We start from the raw sequence: 17,440 nt of genomic DNA, 5'->3' as shown, positions 1-17,440 counted from the left end.
GAGTGATTTCAATCCATTTACACAAAGCTCTTTAACTTCAATTTACTGAAAGATTGAGGATAGTTTTAGAGCAAGCAGACAGTGCCTACTGCCTATAGCGCCACTGATCCACTGGCTTTCTATAACACCTCGATAAATGGTTTGCAGGTGCCATCGTTAATTAAATAATGGCTGATTAATCTCCTCCTAATTACATCTCATTCACACCGTGAACTACTTTGTAACTCTGTTACATATTTATTCTCCACAAAATTGGGTTGTGATGTTATAATATTATTTGTCACTGAATAAATCTGTGAGTTTGTCAAATTAGACATAAACAGCACTTACCAGAAAAAATAATACCAGTAATACAATAAAATGAAATTTTGGAGTTGTGTGGGGCAGAGTGCAGCGGGTGGAGCTGCTGCCTCACAGCGCCAGAGACCCGGGATCGTTTATGAATGAAGTTTATGAATAAGTTTATTGGCCAAGTATTCACATACCATGAATTTGCCTTGATGCTCCGCCCGCGGGTTGCATGACATACAGTGACAGTAAGGAATGACACATAAAACATTAAACATTAATAATAAAACATTATCGATTAAACATGTGAATTAAATAAAATACCAGAGCAAAAGGAGGCTACAGATTTTTGGTTATTGAGTAGAGCTACTACTCGTGGAAAAAAAGTTTAAGAAGGAACTGCAAATGCTGGAAAATCGAATATAGACAAAAATGCTGGAGAAACTCAGCGGGTGAGATCATACATGGAACGAATGAAACGTTTCCTATTTCCTTCGCTCAATAGATGCTGCCTCACCCGCTGAGTTTCTCCAGCATTTTTGTCTACAACTGTGAAAAAAAGCTGTTTTTATGTCAGAAATGACCTTGCCCACTTGCTTCCTGGCCCTTGCAGTGTACAGTTCATCAATGGAGGTAAGGTTGCAGCCAATAACCTTCTCTGCTGTTCGGACGATTCGCTGCAGCCTCCGGGTGTCGTGCTTGGTGGCTGAGCCAAACCAGACCATGATGGAGAAGGTGAAGACAGACTCTATGATGGCCGTATAGAATTGGACCATGATGGCCTGTGGCAGATTGTGTTTCCTCAGCAGCCGCAGGAAGTACATCCTCCATCGGGCCATTTTGACTGTGGAGTCGATGTGGAGTTAGCACGTTCTCCTCATGACCATGTGGGTTTACTCCGGGTGCTCCGGTTTCTTCTCACATCCCAAAGGCGTGGAGGTTTGTAGGTTAATTGGTCCTCTGTAAAATGCCTGTGATGTGTACGGAGTGGATGAGAACGTTACTCCAGCACTTTGTGTCTTTGTTTAATAGAAGAAGCAATTCATTTTCCACCCCATAAACTACCGGGCAAACTAAAGAATCGCCTGGCTCTGTGTCAGGCAAAACAAGTCTATTATAATCTTGATCTAAGCTACTACAGGTCCACCCACCCACCCACACGGCATGGTAGCGCTATGATAAAGTTGCTACCTCACAGCGCCAGCGACCCGGGTTCCACCCCGACAGAATGGGCTGCTGAGATGCGAGTACAATTACTATTTGCCATGGAAGCATTATTAGTGATAGTTGGGGTGGCAAGTGTGACTTTAAAATTGATGGAAATAATAAGGAGATGGTTTGGGATGGAGAAAATACACCAGCCCCTAGAGGAGGAGATAACAAAGCTTGTTTACGTTTCTGAGAAGATACAGTGCTTCCGCTACTAGCAGCACCCCCTACCGCTAGTTGCGGAAACACATTGCAGTTAATGGTTGGCTCGAAATGGGGATGGTGACGTGGGCCGCTTGCAAGATGAGATAGAATAATGTCAAGATGCCCTTGTATTGTGTTTGACTTGTATAAACCATCTGTTGTTGAATAAGATTAACATAAGCGAACAGAATGTTATGACTAATGAAATAATTGGTACCAATGTGGTGAGAGAATGTTTTCGTAGAATAGCATCTAACAAAAGTTATATACTTCACAGGGAGACAGAAGGGGAGAGAAGGGGGAGAGAAGGGGGAGAGAAAGGGGAGGGAGAGAGAGAGGGGAGAAAAAAGGGGGAGAGAAGGGGGGGGGGGAGAGAGGAGTGGAGACACTTTTAATAAGTTCAATAAAGTTTAGCGGGCATTTTACCTACCGGTCGGTTTTCGTAGGTCGTGAAACTCCAAAGAGCCAATTAAAATGCCCGGTCAGCGAAGGAGAGTGCCTACGGCTGCCCTCGACTGCCTGTAACTAAATAGCGACCCCACTCCACTGCATGATGAGTTAAAAAGAACCATGCCGACCAAATTTTACTCGCGGCAACATTTTCAATACCCTGAAAATCTTTTCCGCAACCTAGCTGAGGCCGCAAGTATTCGGGAACTTCCCTCGAGCATGAAGGAGAGTTCCAGCGACCTCACAGGACCTTCTTGGGACCTCGTGTCGACCATGCTGCGAGTTTGAGTCTAGGGCAAACTCGTCTAAACTCGCCGATTAGGTCGCCCAAGTGGGACAGCCCCTTTACCTAAACTAAAAAACGAAACTACTTGGAAAAGCGCATCCTCGGCAGCTACCTAGATGCTCTTCCAACACTCGATTGCAACAAGTCCACAATGTTGATATAAATGTTGGAGAAACTCAGCGGGTGAGGCAGCATCTATGGGCAAAGGAATAAGCGACGATTCGGGTCGAGACCCTTCATCAGACTGCAACAAGTCCACAAGGTTAGTGTTCAGCAATGGAGCAGAGACGTCCAATGTTTATCCCCAACTGCAAGTGGTTGAAATTTATGGTCAGCTGCTGACACATCCTCAGCCCATGAAATAGCACAGGTCAACTTCGGAAACAGTCGACTCTTGTCTAACTTTAACAGTAGTCCTCCTCTCGTGAACCCACGGCCGTGTGCTTTAGGACGTCAACAATTCTTTAAAGAACTGAACAGTGTCAAACACCGGCCTGCATTTTATCAGCTGTGGTGGAATAGTTCTGAGGGTTTCGGGTGTTTCAGTGTGGCGACAGGACTTGGATGATGGATTGTAACACACTCTTGTGATGTGTTTGGAAGGTTCCAATGGTCGAACATTGTGTTATGGAGACGTGGCTGCACGCAGTGTGGAGCCGAGGGACAGAATGCCGACTCTCCCTGCTTGGGAGTGGAGAGAGAATGCGTGAAAGGAGATGTGTTAGAAGGTGCATGACTCTCACTGGAGAATCCAGTCTGATTGCATCATTTCAGGAAAGAAAGGATGGGAGACGGAGACCATAGACAATAGACAAAAGGTGCAGGAGTAGGCCATTCGGCCCTTCGAGCCATCACCGCCATTCACTGTGATCATGGCTGATCATCCACAAACAGTACCCCGTTCCTGCCTTCTCCCCATATCCCCTGACTCCGCTATCTTCAGACTGATGTCGGGGGGAGGGGGGGGGGGAGAAAGGAAGAGCTGGAGACAGTAGGCTCTGTGGGAGAGCTGGGAAGGGGAGGGGAAAGAGGGAGATAGCAAGGACTACCTCCAAACTCACCAAACCTGTCCTATCCATGTACCTGTCTGACTGTTTCTCAAATGTCGTGATAGTCCCAGCCTCAACTACCTCCCCTGGCAACTCGTTCCATACACCCACTTTTGTGAAAAAGTTACCCCTCAGATTCCTATAAAATCTTTTCTCCTTCACCTTGAACCTATGTCCTCTGGTCCTCGATTCCCCTACTCTGGGTAAGAGACTCTGTGCGTCTGTCTGATCTATTCCTCTTGGAGGTAATGTAGGTGAATTTCCAAGAGGGAGTTTGATAAAGTTAGCCACAGCGTGATGGAGTGTTTCAGCGATTCACCCTGGATCCTCTCAGTCGGGTTGTGAGGCTGCGTTTTAATTCGGCCAGAGCAGGCATGGACAGCAGTTGTTGTAGACAGTGATCCAGCAGACGGTGAGACAAGAGGCTTACACACCACCAGCACATCAGACATTCCTTGATCAATATGTCATCACAACCTAATTCATCACACTTCACGGTGAATAAGGTCCGGCACGGCGTGGGCCTCCACTTCACATGATTGAATGCAATCAACTGAGATTTTGAGTATAGAAGTTGGGAGGTCATGTTGCAGTTGTACAAGACATTGGTGAGACCGCATTTAGAGTATTGTGTTCAGTTCTGGGCACCGTGTTATAGGAAAGATGTTGTCAAGCTTGAAAGGGTTCAGAAAAGATTTATGAGGATGTTGCCAAGACTAGAGGGTGTGAGCTACAGGGAGAGGTTGAGTAGGCTGGGTCTCTATTCCATGGAGCGCAGGAGGATGAGGGGAGATCTTATAACCATATAATCGTATAACATTTACAGCACGGAAACAGGCCATCTCGGCCCTTCTAGTCCGTACCGAACACTTACTCTCACCTAGTCCCATCTACCTGTACTCAGACCATAACCCTCCATTCCTTTCCCGTCCATATACCTATCCAATTTATTTTTAAATGATAAAATCGAACCTGCCTTCACCACACAGCTACCACTCTCTGAGTAAAGAAGTTCCCCCTCATGTCTGAGTTACTCACTCTGGTCTCATCCCTGTGACCACGTGGGTTTTCTCTGGGTGCTCCGGATTCCTCCCACACTCCAAAGACATGCAGGTCTGTAGGTTAATTGGCTTCTGTAAATTGTAAATTGTCCCTAGTGTACACAGGATAGTAGACAAAAGTGCTGGAGAAACTCAGCGGGTGCAGCAGCGTCTATGGAGCGAAGGAAATAGGCAAAGTTTCGGGCCGAAACCCTTCTTCGTAGGATAGTGTTAGTGTGCGGGGATCACTGGTCGGCACGGACTCGGTGGGCCGAAGGGCCTGTTTCTGCGCTGTATCTAATAATTCATGGGAACATCTTTTTTTTCGTAAGTATCCAGAATACAAAACTGGACATTTTCTGATCAATCAGGCCAGCCAAAAGTCTCTTCTAATTTCCAAGAAAGAAAAAAAGTTAAATTATTGAAATGTTTTTTCAAGAGCTGAGCAAGTGTGATGTAATACCCCAGATATTTCATTAATCTTGTTTTAATTATGGGTCTGGCAATATCACAAATATTACCAAGAATTTTAACTACCCAGAAAAATTACCATTCTATCCAACTTATTCCTCTCCCTCGCTGCTGATAAATCTCCTTGCACTAAACATGACCGTATTATGAAAAAGTCCCCCGTCTTTATGGGCCTGTCCTACTTAGACGATTTTGTAGGCGATTACAGGCGACTAGTTTGTCGCCACATGTTCGCTGGCGGTCACCGGGAGTCGTCTCCTCAGTCGCGCAAAAAAGTCGTAGCATCTTTCTGGTCGGCGCTAAATTTTCAACGCGGTTGAAAATGTTTTTGGCGACAGTGGGTTTGACACCAACGAGCGTAGCTTGACATCTCCTGACGTAGTTGCTGTCGTAGGTTGTGGCCAGGATGGCGTAGGTTGGCGCCTGTTTTTCGGCGACCTGCTCCCACTATGACAGTCGCTGGCAGTTGTCTAACTGAGTCCGCACTGATCAGCAATCACCTGTTCACACTAGATCTATGTTATCCCACTCTCCCATCCACTCCCTACACACTAGGGGGCTGTTTACAGAGGGCCGATTAACCTACAAACCCGCCCGCGCGTCTTTGGGATGTGGGAGGAAACCTATTCACTCACAGGAGAATGTGTAAACTCCACGCAGACAGTTGCTGAGGTCTGGATTGAACCCAGGTCTCTGGCACGGTGAGGCAGCAGCTCCACCCGCTGCACCACTGTGCCGCTCTGAGCAAATCCTAAAGCACCTGCACTGTATTTAGTGCACGTTTAAAAAGCAGAGGAAGCCAGGGTAAAATTAGAAAACATAAAATTAGTGTCAGGGCATGAAATATTAATTATTGCTGTCAAAGATATGTGGATGCCATTATTGAATATAATATCAGCCCAGAATGTCATAATTGTGACCCAGCTGACTACCTGACTGTTTTAGTCAAATCACAGACATGACTTTTACACCTAATTGTGTGTCACCAATGACAGCGATCATTTCCTCACATTTACAAGTTATTAACAGGTTGTGAAACTGTCAGTTCAGGAAATAGTCTTGCTGTCAACAGACTGTGAGTGAAGTCACTTTGTGGAACTCCACTTCATTGAAACATTGAAGTAGAAACATAGAAAGTGGGTGCAGGCTGATTGGGGATGATCAGCCATGATCACATTGAGTGGCGGTGCTGGCTCGCAGGGCCGAATGGCCTACTCCTGCACCTATTGTCTATTGTCTATTGAGACCCTTCTTCAGACTGAGAGTCGGGGCAGAGGAGAGTCCAGTGGTGAGGAAGGGTAAGGTGTGAAAACGACAGATCAAAGCAGATGAGGGCAAGGAAATGTAGAATGGTTCATTGTCAGCTGAGGGGAAGGTGACATCGAGGAACCACAGCGGGGGGTGGGGGGGGGGGGGGGGGGGCGAGAGAGGATGCTGCAGAACTCTCGTCAGAGAGAGGAGGAGAAGTTCTTCAGTGTAGACACACCTTGAGGAGATGTCACAGAGTGCACAGAATGTGCAGGAAGACAACAGGTGCAGGAGTAGGCCATTCGGCCCTTCGAGCCAGCACCGCCCTTCAATGTGATCATGGCTGATCATCCCCAATCAGTACCCCGTTCCTGCCTTCTTCCCATATCTTCTGACTCAGCTATTGTCAAGAGCCCTATCTAGCTCTCTCGTGAAAGCATCCAGAGAACCTGCCTCCACCGTCCTCAGAGGCAGAGAATTCCACAGACTCACCACTCTCTGTGAGAAAAAGTGTTTCCTCGTCTCCACTCTAAATGACTTACTCCTTATTCTTAAACTGTGGCCCCTGGTTCTGGACTCCCCCAAAATCGGGAACATGTTTCCTGCCTCAAGCGTGTCCAAACCCTTAAAAATCTTATATGTTTCAATAAGACTTCCTCTCATCCTTCTAAACTCCAGACTGTACAAGCCCAGCTACTCCATTCTCTCAGCATATGACAGTCCCGCCATCCCGGGAATTAACCTTGTAAACCTACGCTGCACTCCCTCAATAGAAAGAATGTCCTTCCTCAAATTAGGGGACCAAAACTGCACACAATACTCCAGGTGTGGTCTCACTAGGGCTCTGTACAATTGCAGAAGGACCTCTTTTCTCCTATATTCGGATTCCTCGTGATATAAAGGCCAACATGCCATTCGCTTTCTTCACTGCCTGCTGTACCTGCATGCTTACTTTTATAGACTTTTACAAGGACCCCCAGATCCTGTTGTACTTTCCCTTTTCCCAACTTGACGCCATTTAGATAGTAATCCGCATTAAACTTCATCTGCCATGCATCTGCCCACTCCTCCAACCTGTCCTAGTCACCCTGCATTCTCATAGCAGATGCTGGTTTACACCAAAGATATACACCTGTGCAATCCCTGACTCTAAATCAGTAAAATAAAATAAGGCTAAAATTAATCCGTGGCCAATACTACATTTAAAACTGGAGTTTAATGGCAGAGTGCGTACCTACAGAACTCTTTTGTCACCATTTTGAGTAACTCAGCAGGACAGGCAGCATCTGTGGAGAACATAGATAGGCGACGTTTCACAGAGTGCTGGAGTAATTGGGTCAGGCAGCATCTGTGGATAATGTGGATAGGTGAGTAGGCAAAGATTGACAAATTCTTGATTCGAACGGGTGTCAAGGGTTATGGGGAGAATGCAGGAAAATGGGGTTAGGAGGCAGAGATCAGCCATGATTGAATGGCGGAGCAGACTTGATGGGCCGAATGGCCTGATCCTACTCATATAACTTGTGGCTGTAAACATGTAAACACTCAGAGCACAGGAAACACTTGCACCATCATTGTGGAGCAGGTGGTCCACCTCATGTTACGTCAGATAGAAGTGCAGGAGGTACAAAATCTTGAAAGCGCGCACCACCTTACTCAGGAACAGCTTCTCCCCCTCTGTTATCAGGCTTCTGAACGGTCCTTCCATAAGCTAGGGTACTGTCCGATTCACCTCTACCCCATTGTGGACATTGGACTCTGTCTGTGAAACTGATGCGCTACAATGCTGAGAACTTGCGCTGGGACAGCGGGAGAGTTTCTGTCTTACAGCGCCAGAGACTTGGGTTAAATCCTGATTACAAATGCTGCCTGTTCGGAGTTTGCACGTTCTCCCTGTGACTGCGTGGGCTTTCTCTGGGTGCTCAGGTTTCTTCCCACACTCCAAAGGCATGCAGGTTTGTAGGTTAATTGGTTCTTTAAATTGTAAATTGTCCTCAGCGTGTGCAGCGTGTGCAGGATAGTGCTAGCGTACGGGCTGATCGCTGGTTGCTGTGGACAATAGGCAATAGGTGCAGATGTAGGCCATTCAGCCCTTTGAGCCAGCACCACCATTCAATGTGATCATGGCTGATCATCCCCAATGAGTACCCTGCCTTTGGCCTTCTCCCCATATCCCCTGACTCCGCTATCTTTAAGAGTCCTATCTAGCTCTCTCTTGAAAGTATCCAGAGAACCGGCCTCTACTGCCCACTGAGGCAAAGAATTCCACAGACACACAACTCCCTGTGTGAAAGGGCTCGGTGGGCCGAAGGGCCTGTTTCCACATTGTATCTCTAAAAGTCTTAAACCTATATCTGCACTGTGCATCTTCCCCTTTGTTCTTCCTGTAGTACTTGAGTTTGGCTGGAGTGCATTCATGTATGGTATTATCTGATCTGACTAGATAGCTTGTGGAACAAAGCTTTTCACTGTACCTCCCCACACGTGACAATAATAAATATAACCATATTACCATATAACAATTACAGCACGGAAACAGGCCATCTCGGCCCTTCAAGTCCGTGACGAACACTTATTTTCCCCTAGTCCCATCTACCTGCACTCAGACCATAACCCTCCATTCCTTTCCCGTCCATGTACCTATCCAATTTATTTTTAAATGTTAAAATCTAACCTGCCTCCACCACTTCCACTGGAAGCTCATTCCACACAGCTTCCATTCTCTGAGTAAAGAAGTTCCCCCTCATGTTACCCCTAAACTTCTGTCCCTTAATTCTCAAGTCATGTCCTCTTGTTTGAATCTTCCCGACTCTCAATGGGAAAAGCTTATCCCCGTCAACTCTGTCTATCCCTCTCATTATGAACCTATTCTTTCGTTTTTTTGTGCAAATAGCATTTTCATTATCCAGCCAATTGCTTCCAGACACAGTACTGCAGAGAAACACATTTACTTCCGACTGATTTGCAAATTGAACTTTTTCAAATCTATTTCTATTGCAAGTGAATTATTCAACTCCTAGCGATTTATTAAGGACACATTTTGCTTTGATTTGAACACAGTTGGGGCAACATGTGTCACAGTCTGAGGCATAATGTGAAATCAAGTCAAAATACAGTTAATTTAGTCTCCAGAGTAAATGTATCACCAGTTGAGAATCACTATAATGCAACACCTCACAGATTCTCAGTCTAGTTTCTGACTGGAACTCCCTTAGAAGGATGAGAGGGTATCTTATAGAAACATATAACATTCTTAAGGGATTGGAGAGGCTAGATGCAGGAAATATGTTCCCCATGTGGGTGATTAGGCCATTTAGGACTGAGTTGAGGAAAAACGTTTTCACCCAGAGAGTTGTGAATCTGTGGAATTCTCTGCCACAGGCAGTGGAGGCCAATTCACTGGATGTATTCAAGAGAGGGTTAGATTTAGCTCTTAGGGCTAATGGAATCAAGGAATATGGGGAGAAAGCAGGAACATGGTACTGATTTTACTTCGGAGTCACGTGAGTGACTACGTGAAGAAGAACCCGCTCAGTGCGCAGGTGCGGCATTACGCCAGCAGTGCAACAGCGGCGGCAGCTGGAGTCAGGCTCTCCAGCTGCGCTATAAAACGGACCGTCAGGTAAGTAGACGGTGTGTTGGGACTTAACGGAGGAGAGTCGCGTTTAGTGTTTTGCAGGGTGCAAGAATGTCTCAACGCAGAAAGCTCTCGAACAGAACTGCCCGCGCTTTAACTCCACCAGAGGAGCGTTCAATTCCAGCGGGGCAGCAACCGGCGGCAGCGTCGCTCTCAGAGCAGTTCGCTATCCCTGAGACCGAGCCTGACCCAGTCACGCCAGAGCCTGCACGGCGGACTGGGAAAGCGGCCAGGAAGACCAGTCGGCCGAAATGTCTTCCCCAAAATGGAGGAGAGACAGCCGCCTGAGCTGCATACAGCAGCTCCTTGAGGAGATGGTCCACCGGAAACAGCAGCGCTCCCGGGGAGACAGGACAGGTACCTCCTCCATAGTGTCGTGTCAGGCACTGCCCTTTGCTACCTCATACCAGGAGGCTAGCATTGGTGACCAGAGCAGGGCTGGTCTGGAACAGGGGCAGGCGGAAGGAATCGGGAGTATGCATGGGGTGCAGGAACAGGAACAGCTGTTGGGTGTGGTGGACCGCTTCGTAGCAACCCCACGGGCTGGAGCACCTCTGGAGCCAAAAATGGCAGCCAGTATTAACCACCTATCCAACAAACCTCTACTGGAAAAGGTGCTCGCCGAGGTGCTGGAAGAACACACAGCACCAGAGAACTGTGAGGCCCTTAAGGTAAAAAGCCTCAACAGCCAAATCTGTGGAAATGTGGGGGCCCCTATTCGGGCACAAGAACTTAAGCTACAGCGGATCCTAAGGCTCCTGACGTCAGCTATCACAGCCTTTGCTCGTTCTGTGGAGACAACGGAGATGAGTACACACCAGCAGGATGTGCTGGCATTAATGTGTACCACACAATTCGAACTGAACAATCTCCGAAGGGAAAATATAAGACCTGCCCTCAATCCCAAATTTGCTGGCTTGTGCAAAGCCCCAGCTGCGGAGGCTGACTCATTGCTGTTTGGGAAAGATCTGAACAAAAAGCTGAAGGACATGGAAGAGGCATCCAAAACTTTTGGCCTCATGAGGGCAGGCCCCGGGACGAGCAAACCACGACCTCCGATACCCAAGCGGCAGCACCCCACGGCATCTACCAGTCGACGTCTGGAATATGGGACTGGTGAAAGCTTGGGGCCGCATTATCCCCAAAGATCTTTTTTAGATCAGGGCCCGCCGCGGACCCCCTGGAAAATGCGCCTCCCCCCAACATCGCCAGCACGTCGTCAGAACAAAGCACTCAGAAAACAGAAAAGACAAAATCGCCAATAACCATGGAGGTAGGTGGGTCTGGTTCCTACCAGTATATAGAGAATAAGGGTGCTTTACTAACAGGGGGGAGGTTACACTTGTTTAAGAAAGCATGGGGAATGATCACCAGTGACAAGTACATACTCAACAGCATTAGAGGATATAAAATTCAGTTTATATCAGAAACAACACCGCCAGTTCAACATTGGCCCGAAAGGGTATTTTCTCCCTCCAAAAAAGAGCAACGGGAGGGACAAGCTGAACTGGTGAGACTTATAAATAAGGGGGTCATAGAAAAGACCAAACATGAACCCTTGGAATTTGTATCCAATATATTTACTGAAACCAAAAAAGATGGTGGATGTCGCATCATCATTGACTTAACATCCCTAAACAAATTTGTTAAGTATATACATTTCAAAATGGAAACATTTGTGACTGCTAGACAACTGATTTCCAAAGGATACTACATGGCAAGCATTGACCTCAAGGATGCTTACTATCTAGTACCCATACATAAGGATTATAGCAGATACCTAAAATTTATCTGGATGGGGCAGCGGTGGCAGTACAAAGAATTGCCTAATGGGCTCACGTCAGCCCCAAGGTTATTCACAAAAATATTAAAGCCAGCCATGGCAATATTAAGGAAACAAAAACATATAGTCATAGCATATTTGGATGATATCCTCATAGTAGGAAAAACTATGGAATTAGCTGTGGCAGCAGTATCAGCTACAAAACAGCTCCTACAAACTCTGGGATTCGTCCTACATCCAGATAAATCTAAGTTAAATCCATCCTCTATTATGGACTGCCTGGGGTTCACAATTAACTCAGTCCAAATGACTGTTACCCTGCCAAGGGAAAAGATGATTGCATTAGCACAATCATGCAATAATTTAATAGTCAACAAAAGACCAACTATTCGACAAGTAGCAACAGTAATTGGTAAAATGGTAGCAGCATTTCCGGCTACACAATTTGGACCTTTGCATTATCAAAATTTACAAAGAGCAAAGGTGCAGGCACTAAAACAACATAAAGGTCACTTATTATATGATCGGGTCATGATGTTACCCACGGAAGCAATATCAGAGCTACAGTGGTGGACACAAAATATTTGGCACAGTTTTAGTCCTATTATCATTGGCAGTGGCAGACACCAAATTCAATGGCAACATTGAATGGATGTTAAATCCTAAAGCATTTGCTAAAATTGTCAAGCAATATGGAACGCCAGATATCGATTTATTTGCATCAAGACTAAATCGCCAGTTAACTATGTATGTCGCTTGGGAACCAGATCCAAAGGCAGCAGCGGTAGATGCCTTCACGCTGGATTGGGGAAAGTTCTTTTTCTATGCCTTTCCTCCCTTCTGCCCCATCAGTCGGGTACTTCGCAAAATCCAGATGGACTCGGCTTCTGGTATTTTGGTGGTACCCGACTGGCCTACACAGCCATGGTTCCCAGTACTACATGACATGGTGGTGGAATCACCAATGGTGTTTCCCAGTCATCCAGGACTATTGATTCACCCAGTGTCAGGCATAAGCCACCCATGCCATCAAGACATTAAACTCCTGGGTTGCAGATTCTGAACAGACCCTACCTGGACCTGGGATTATCCGAACAAACCATCACCACCATGTCAGCATCCCTGCGAACATCTACCAAGAGGCAGTCCTTAACCAGCATCAAAAAATGGGAGAAGTACTGCCAAGAAACAGGGACTTCATATGAAATAGCCACAGTGACCAATGTATTGGAGTTCCTGGCCTATCTACACCATCATGAAGGGATCAGCTACAGTGCCATCAACACGGCACGTAGTGCCCTCTCCGCTTACCTCAAACCAGCAGGACATCAGCCTATGGGATCCCATCCACTAGTGGTTAAACTGATGAGGGGCATTTACAACATCAAGCCCCCCCAAGCCCAGGTATACTCATATTTGGGACATCAGTGTCATACTGACATACCTCCGGGAATGGCCACTAGCTAGATCCCTCAGCCTCGAGCAATTAACACTGAAGACGCTCATGCTGATGGCACTGGTATCTGCACAGAGGGTCCAGTCGCTACACAAATTGAGACTGGACAACATGAAAACAGCGCCAGACCAGATAACATTCATTCTACAAGGTCTGGTAAAACAAAGCAGGCCAGGAAAATCCAATTCACTAGTGGTATTCCGGGCCTACCCACCAGAGCCACGGTTGTGTGTGGTGACCCACCTAATACAGTATATCAACACAACCCATAACATCCGAGGGAGTGAACAAGCCTTATGGGTCAGCCACAAAAAACCTCATGGCCGGGTAACAAGCCAGACCATCTCAAGATGGCTAAAACAGGTATTGGAAGCTGCTGGGATAGATATTAACACTTTTAAATCTCATTCCACCAGGGCAGCCTCCACATCAACGGCAGCTGGGATGGATGTACCTATTGACCTCATCCTGAACACAGCAGGATGGTCGAGGGAATCCACATTCCGAACATTCTATAATAAGCCATTGATGAAGCCTGATTTGTTTGCAGCAAAAATATTAGAAGCTGCAAATATTTAACTTAAGCCCGGGAAAGCAATTTTGTTTTTTGTTATTGTTAATAAATACCTTTTTGTTTTTCTTGAAAAACAGATTCATTGGTTAATTACGATAACACTTCCTTCCTCAAGAGCTTTCGGCAGTGAGTGAGTAAAACTGTTACACGGTTTGAAATCACAGAGCTTTGAAATCTTCGCGTAGTCACTCACGTGACTCCGAAGTAAAATAGTAAGATTAAACGAGAACTTACCAGTTTGAAGTTTGATCTGTATTTTATGAGGAGTTACGATGAGGGATTACGTGCCCTCCGCTCCCACCCTCATTACATGGATCAAACTGATAAATTGATGTCTCTTTTTCTTTACTATATTACTTCAAATACTTGTGTCTATCTGTGATTCCACACCGCTGCTTGGAAGTATGCCGCGCCTGCGCACTGAGCGGGTTCTTCTTCACGTAATCCCTCATCGTAACTCCTCATAAAATACAGATCAAACTTCAAACTGGTAAGTTCTCGTTTAATCTTACTATTTTAGATGATCGGCCATGATCATATTGAATGGCGGTGCTGGCACGAAGGGCCGAATGGCCTACTCCTGAACCTATGTTTCTATGTTTCTGTCTCACAAACATCACTTGAAACTTTTGTGAACAAACTATCTCTCATCAACTTAATTATTCGATTGATGTAGTACAAAAACACAAAAGTCGAATTGAAAGTTCAACTTGCCGTTTAGTGTTGAGATATTTTAATGAGTAATAATGTTTTTTGACTTGGAATAAAATTCCCTTTGTGGTTGTTTCTGAGATTAGGAAAGCAGAGGCTGTGGTAGGCTGATGTCTTATTAATCCTGTCATAGTCAGTAAGAATGTAAATTGCATGTGTAACAGGATCGGATATGTAACTGCAGTTTAATTGTGAAATTACTCCAGCAAATACCGTCAAAGGCAAAGAATGAATATCTGAGACATCGGGAACTGTAGATGCTGGTTAGCAAAAAAATACACAAAGTGCTGGAGTAACTCAACGGGTCAGGCAGCATCTCCGGAAAACATGGATAGGTCATAAGTGATTGGACAGTATTAAGCCATTAGGCTCATTAAGTCTATTCCGCCAATCAATCATGGCTGATCTATCTCTCCCTCCTAACCCCATTCTCCTGCCTTCTCCCCATAACCTCTGGCACCCATATTAATTCAGAATCTATCTATCTCTGCCTTAGAAATACCCACTGACTTGGCCTCCACAGCCTTCTGTGTTTTTACGATCACATTGTCTATGAGATTACCACTTTCCCTTATACTTGTCTAAGCCTTCACTTCTCCCTAATAGACTCTGCTTCCAATCATCACCATGCCATACAATTCGGAAAACGTTCTCATTTATTCCCCACTAAAGGGCCTGTCCCACTTAGGCGATTAGGACGCTGAAAAAACAGCGACTGGACCTCCCACCCCCACTACAACAATGTCTACGACAACCTACCACCTAGTCAACGTCAAGCTACGACAAGCTACCGACAACCGATGACCCATTAGGACGTCCACCTACGAACACACCTACAACAACCTACGTCCACCCGTGACAAGCTACGACAAGGCACTACAATTCAGTCGCCGGTACCTGTCGCCGGTTGACGTAGGATGATGTAGGTAGTCGCCAATGGAATTCACCGAAGTCAGCGAGCGGCGACAACCTACGTCACCTGGTGACAACCTATGACAGCACCTACGTCAGGACAAGACAAGCTACGGCAAGCCAACAGTCGCCAAAACGTTTTGAACATTTCAAAATCCAGCGGCGACCAGAAAAACGTTACAACTCATTAGGCGACTTGAGGAGACGACTCTCGGCCGTACAGGCGTCACCCCGCGACCATGTGGCGACAGCCTAGTCGCCTGTAGTCGCCAAAATAAATTGCCTAAGTGGGACAGGGGCTTAAATATCTGACAGAGATATTTAGGCAGATTGCATTTGGGAGCAAGCGATTCATCTTGAATGGTGTTGTAAATAAAAACTATCGGCATGCATTTCCCTGCCCCAGAAAGTTTAGTTTTACAAATGTTAATTCTGGCAATTGGCAGCATTGGAGAACTTTTTAAAACGTAAACTTCATTACTTATCTTCCCCTTTCGTTCATGTTTCTCTCTGGACTCCAAACGCGTCTATGATTTAAATCTCATTGAGAGCACCTGCTTCACACTTGCAGGTTCAGACACCACGGGCTAAACAGTCTATCCCATCGTTCAACATTTACGTACCACAGACAATGGAATTTAATTTAATTCTGATCGCCAGACACGTAGACTACTTGGTGTCTGTAGACGAGCAATTCATAACACATGATGAACAACAACCTGCCCTGTCCAAGGACTTCAGCTTCAGTTTAGTTTATTGTCACGTGTACCGAAGTACAGCAAAAAGCTTTTGTTGCGTGCTAACCAGTCAGCGGAATGACAATGCATGATTACAATCGACATGTTTACAGTGTACAGATACATGATAAGGGAATAACGTTTAGTGCAAGGTAAAGCCAGCAAAGTCCAATCACGAACAGACCGAGGGTCACCAATGAGGTAGATAGTAGTCCAGCACTGCTCTCTGCCTTCTCCTCATACCCTGTACTAATCAACAATCTATCTACAGTGTCTCTGCCTTAAAAATATCGACTGACTTGGCCTCCACTGCCTTCTGTGGCAAACATTTCCACAGATTCACCACCCTTTGACGAAATAAATTTCTCCTCATCTCCTTCGTAAAAGAACGTCCTTTAATTCTGAGGCTGTGACCTGAGTCAAAGACCGATCAAGGATAGTCCGAGGGTCACCAATGAGGTAGATGATAGTTCAGGACTGCTCTCTGGTTGTAGTAAAGGGTCAGAGGTCAAGAGAGTAGGACAAGCCTTATCAGGAGAATGTATACCAGCCTTTGTATCATATAAGCGGACCATCCCTATCTCAATCTCAGTAGTTTAGAGTTTAGAGATATCGCACGGTAACAGGCCCTTCGACCCGCCGAGTCCGCACCGACTAATGATCACCCCGTACCCTAACACTATCCTACACACACCAGGGCCAATTTACTATCTTTACCAAAGCCAATTAACCTACAAGCCTGCACGTCTTTGGAGTGTGGGAGGAAAACGGGAGCAGGGGTTTGCGGGGTCGAAGAGCTCCTGGAGTGGGGCCTAACATCACCGCCCCTCGCGGCTTGGAATGGCCGCGGGACTTGGAATGGCTCCAACATCAAGAACCCGGTGTGCAACCTTGCACCACCCGACGTGGCTTTAATGGCCGCGGGACAATCGCCATCGCCAGCCGGGGGCTTTGACTTTGACTTTGACATCGGGGGGGGGGGGAGAGTGCAGTGGAGAGATAAGTTTTTTTGGCCTTCCATCACAGCGATGTGATGGATGTTTATGTAAATTATGTTGTGTCTTGGGTCTATTTGTTTGTAATGTATGGCTGCAGAAACGTCATTTCGTTTGGACCTCAAGGGGTCCAAATGACAAATAAATTGAATCTTGAATCTTGAGCACCCGAAGAAAACCCACGCAGGTCACGGGGAGAATGTACTGTACAAACTCCGTACAGTCAGCACCCATAGTCGGGATCGAACCCGGGTCTCTGGCGCAGTAAGGCAGCAACTCTACCACTGCGCCACCTTGCCGCCCTGACTTCTGGCTTAGTTTAGTTTAGTTTGTTGTCACGAGGTACAGTGACAATTTGTTGCGTGCTGAGCAGTCAGCGAAAGACTATAC

At 46.2% G+C, this 17,440-nt stretch overlaps 1 protein-coding gene across 1 annotated transcript in view; it reads right to left on the bottom strand.

The window, feature by feature from the left end:
• Positions 1–855: 855 nt before the first annotated feature.
• Positions 856–17,440, bottom strand: part of LOC129703625 (nematocyst expressed protein 3-like) — a 21,831-nt gene continuing 5,246 nt past the window's right edge. Inside the window, exon 2 of the mRNA XM_055646235.1 lies at positions 856–1,259. Within this exon, the coding sequence (XP_055502210.1) occupies positions 1,182–1,259 (78 nt within the window). The 3' untranslated portion in view covers positions 856–1,181. The remainder of the gene's footprint in view (positions 1,260–17,440) is intronic.

Source organism: Leucoraja erinacea, chromosome 14, assembly GCF_028641065.1.
Source record: "Leucoraja erinacea ecotype New England chromosome 14, Leri_hhj_1, whole genome shotgun sequence".
NCBI lineage: Eukaryota > Metazoa > Chordata > Chondrichthyes > Rajiformes > Rajidae > Leucoraja > Leucoraja erinaceus.
Note: the sequence above shows the minus strand (reverse complement) of the source record. Positions and strands in the feature narration are given on the sequence as shown.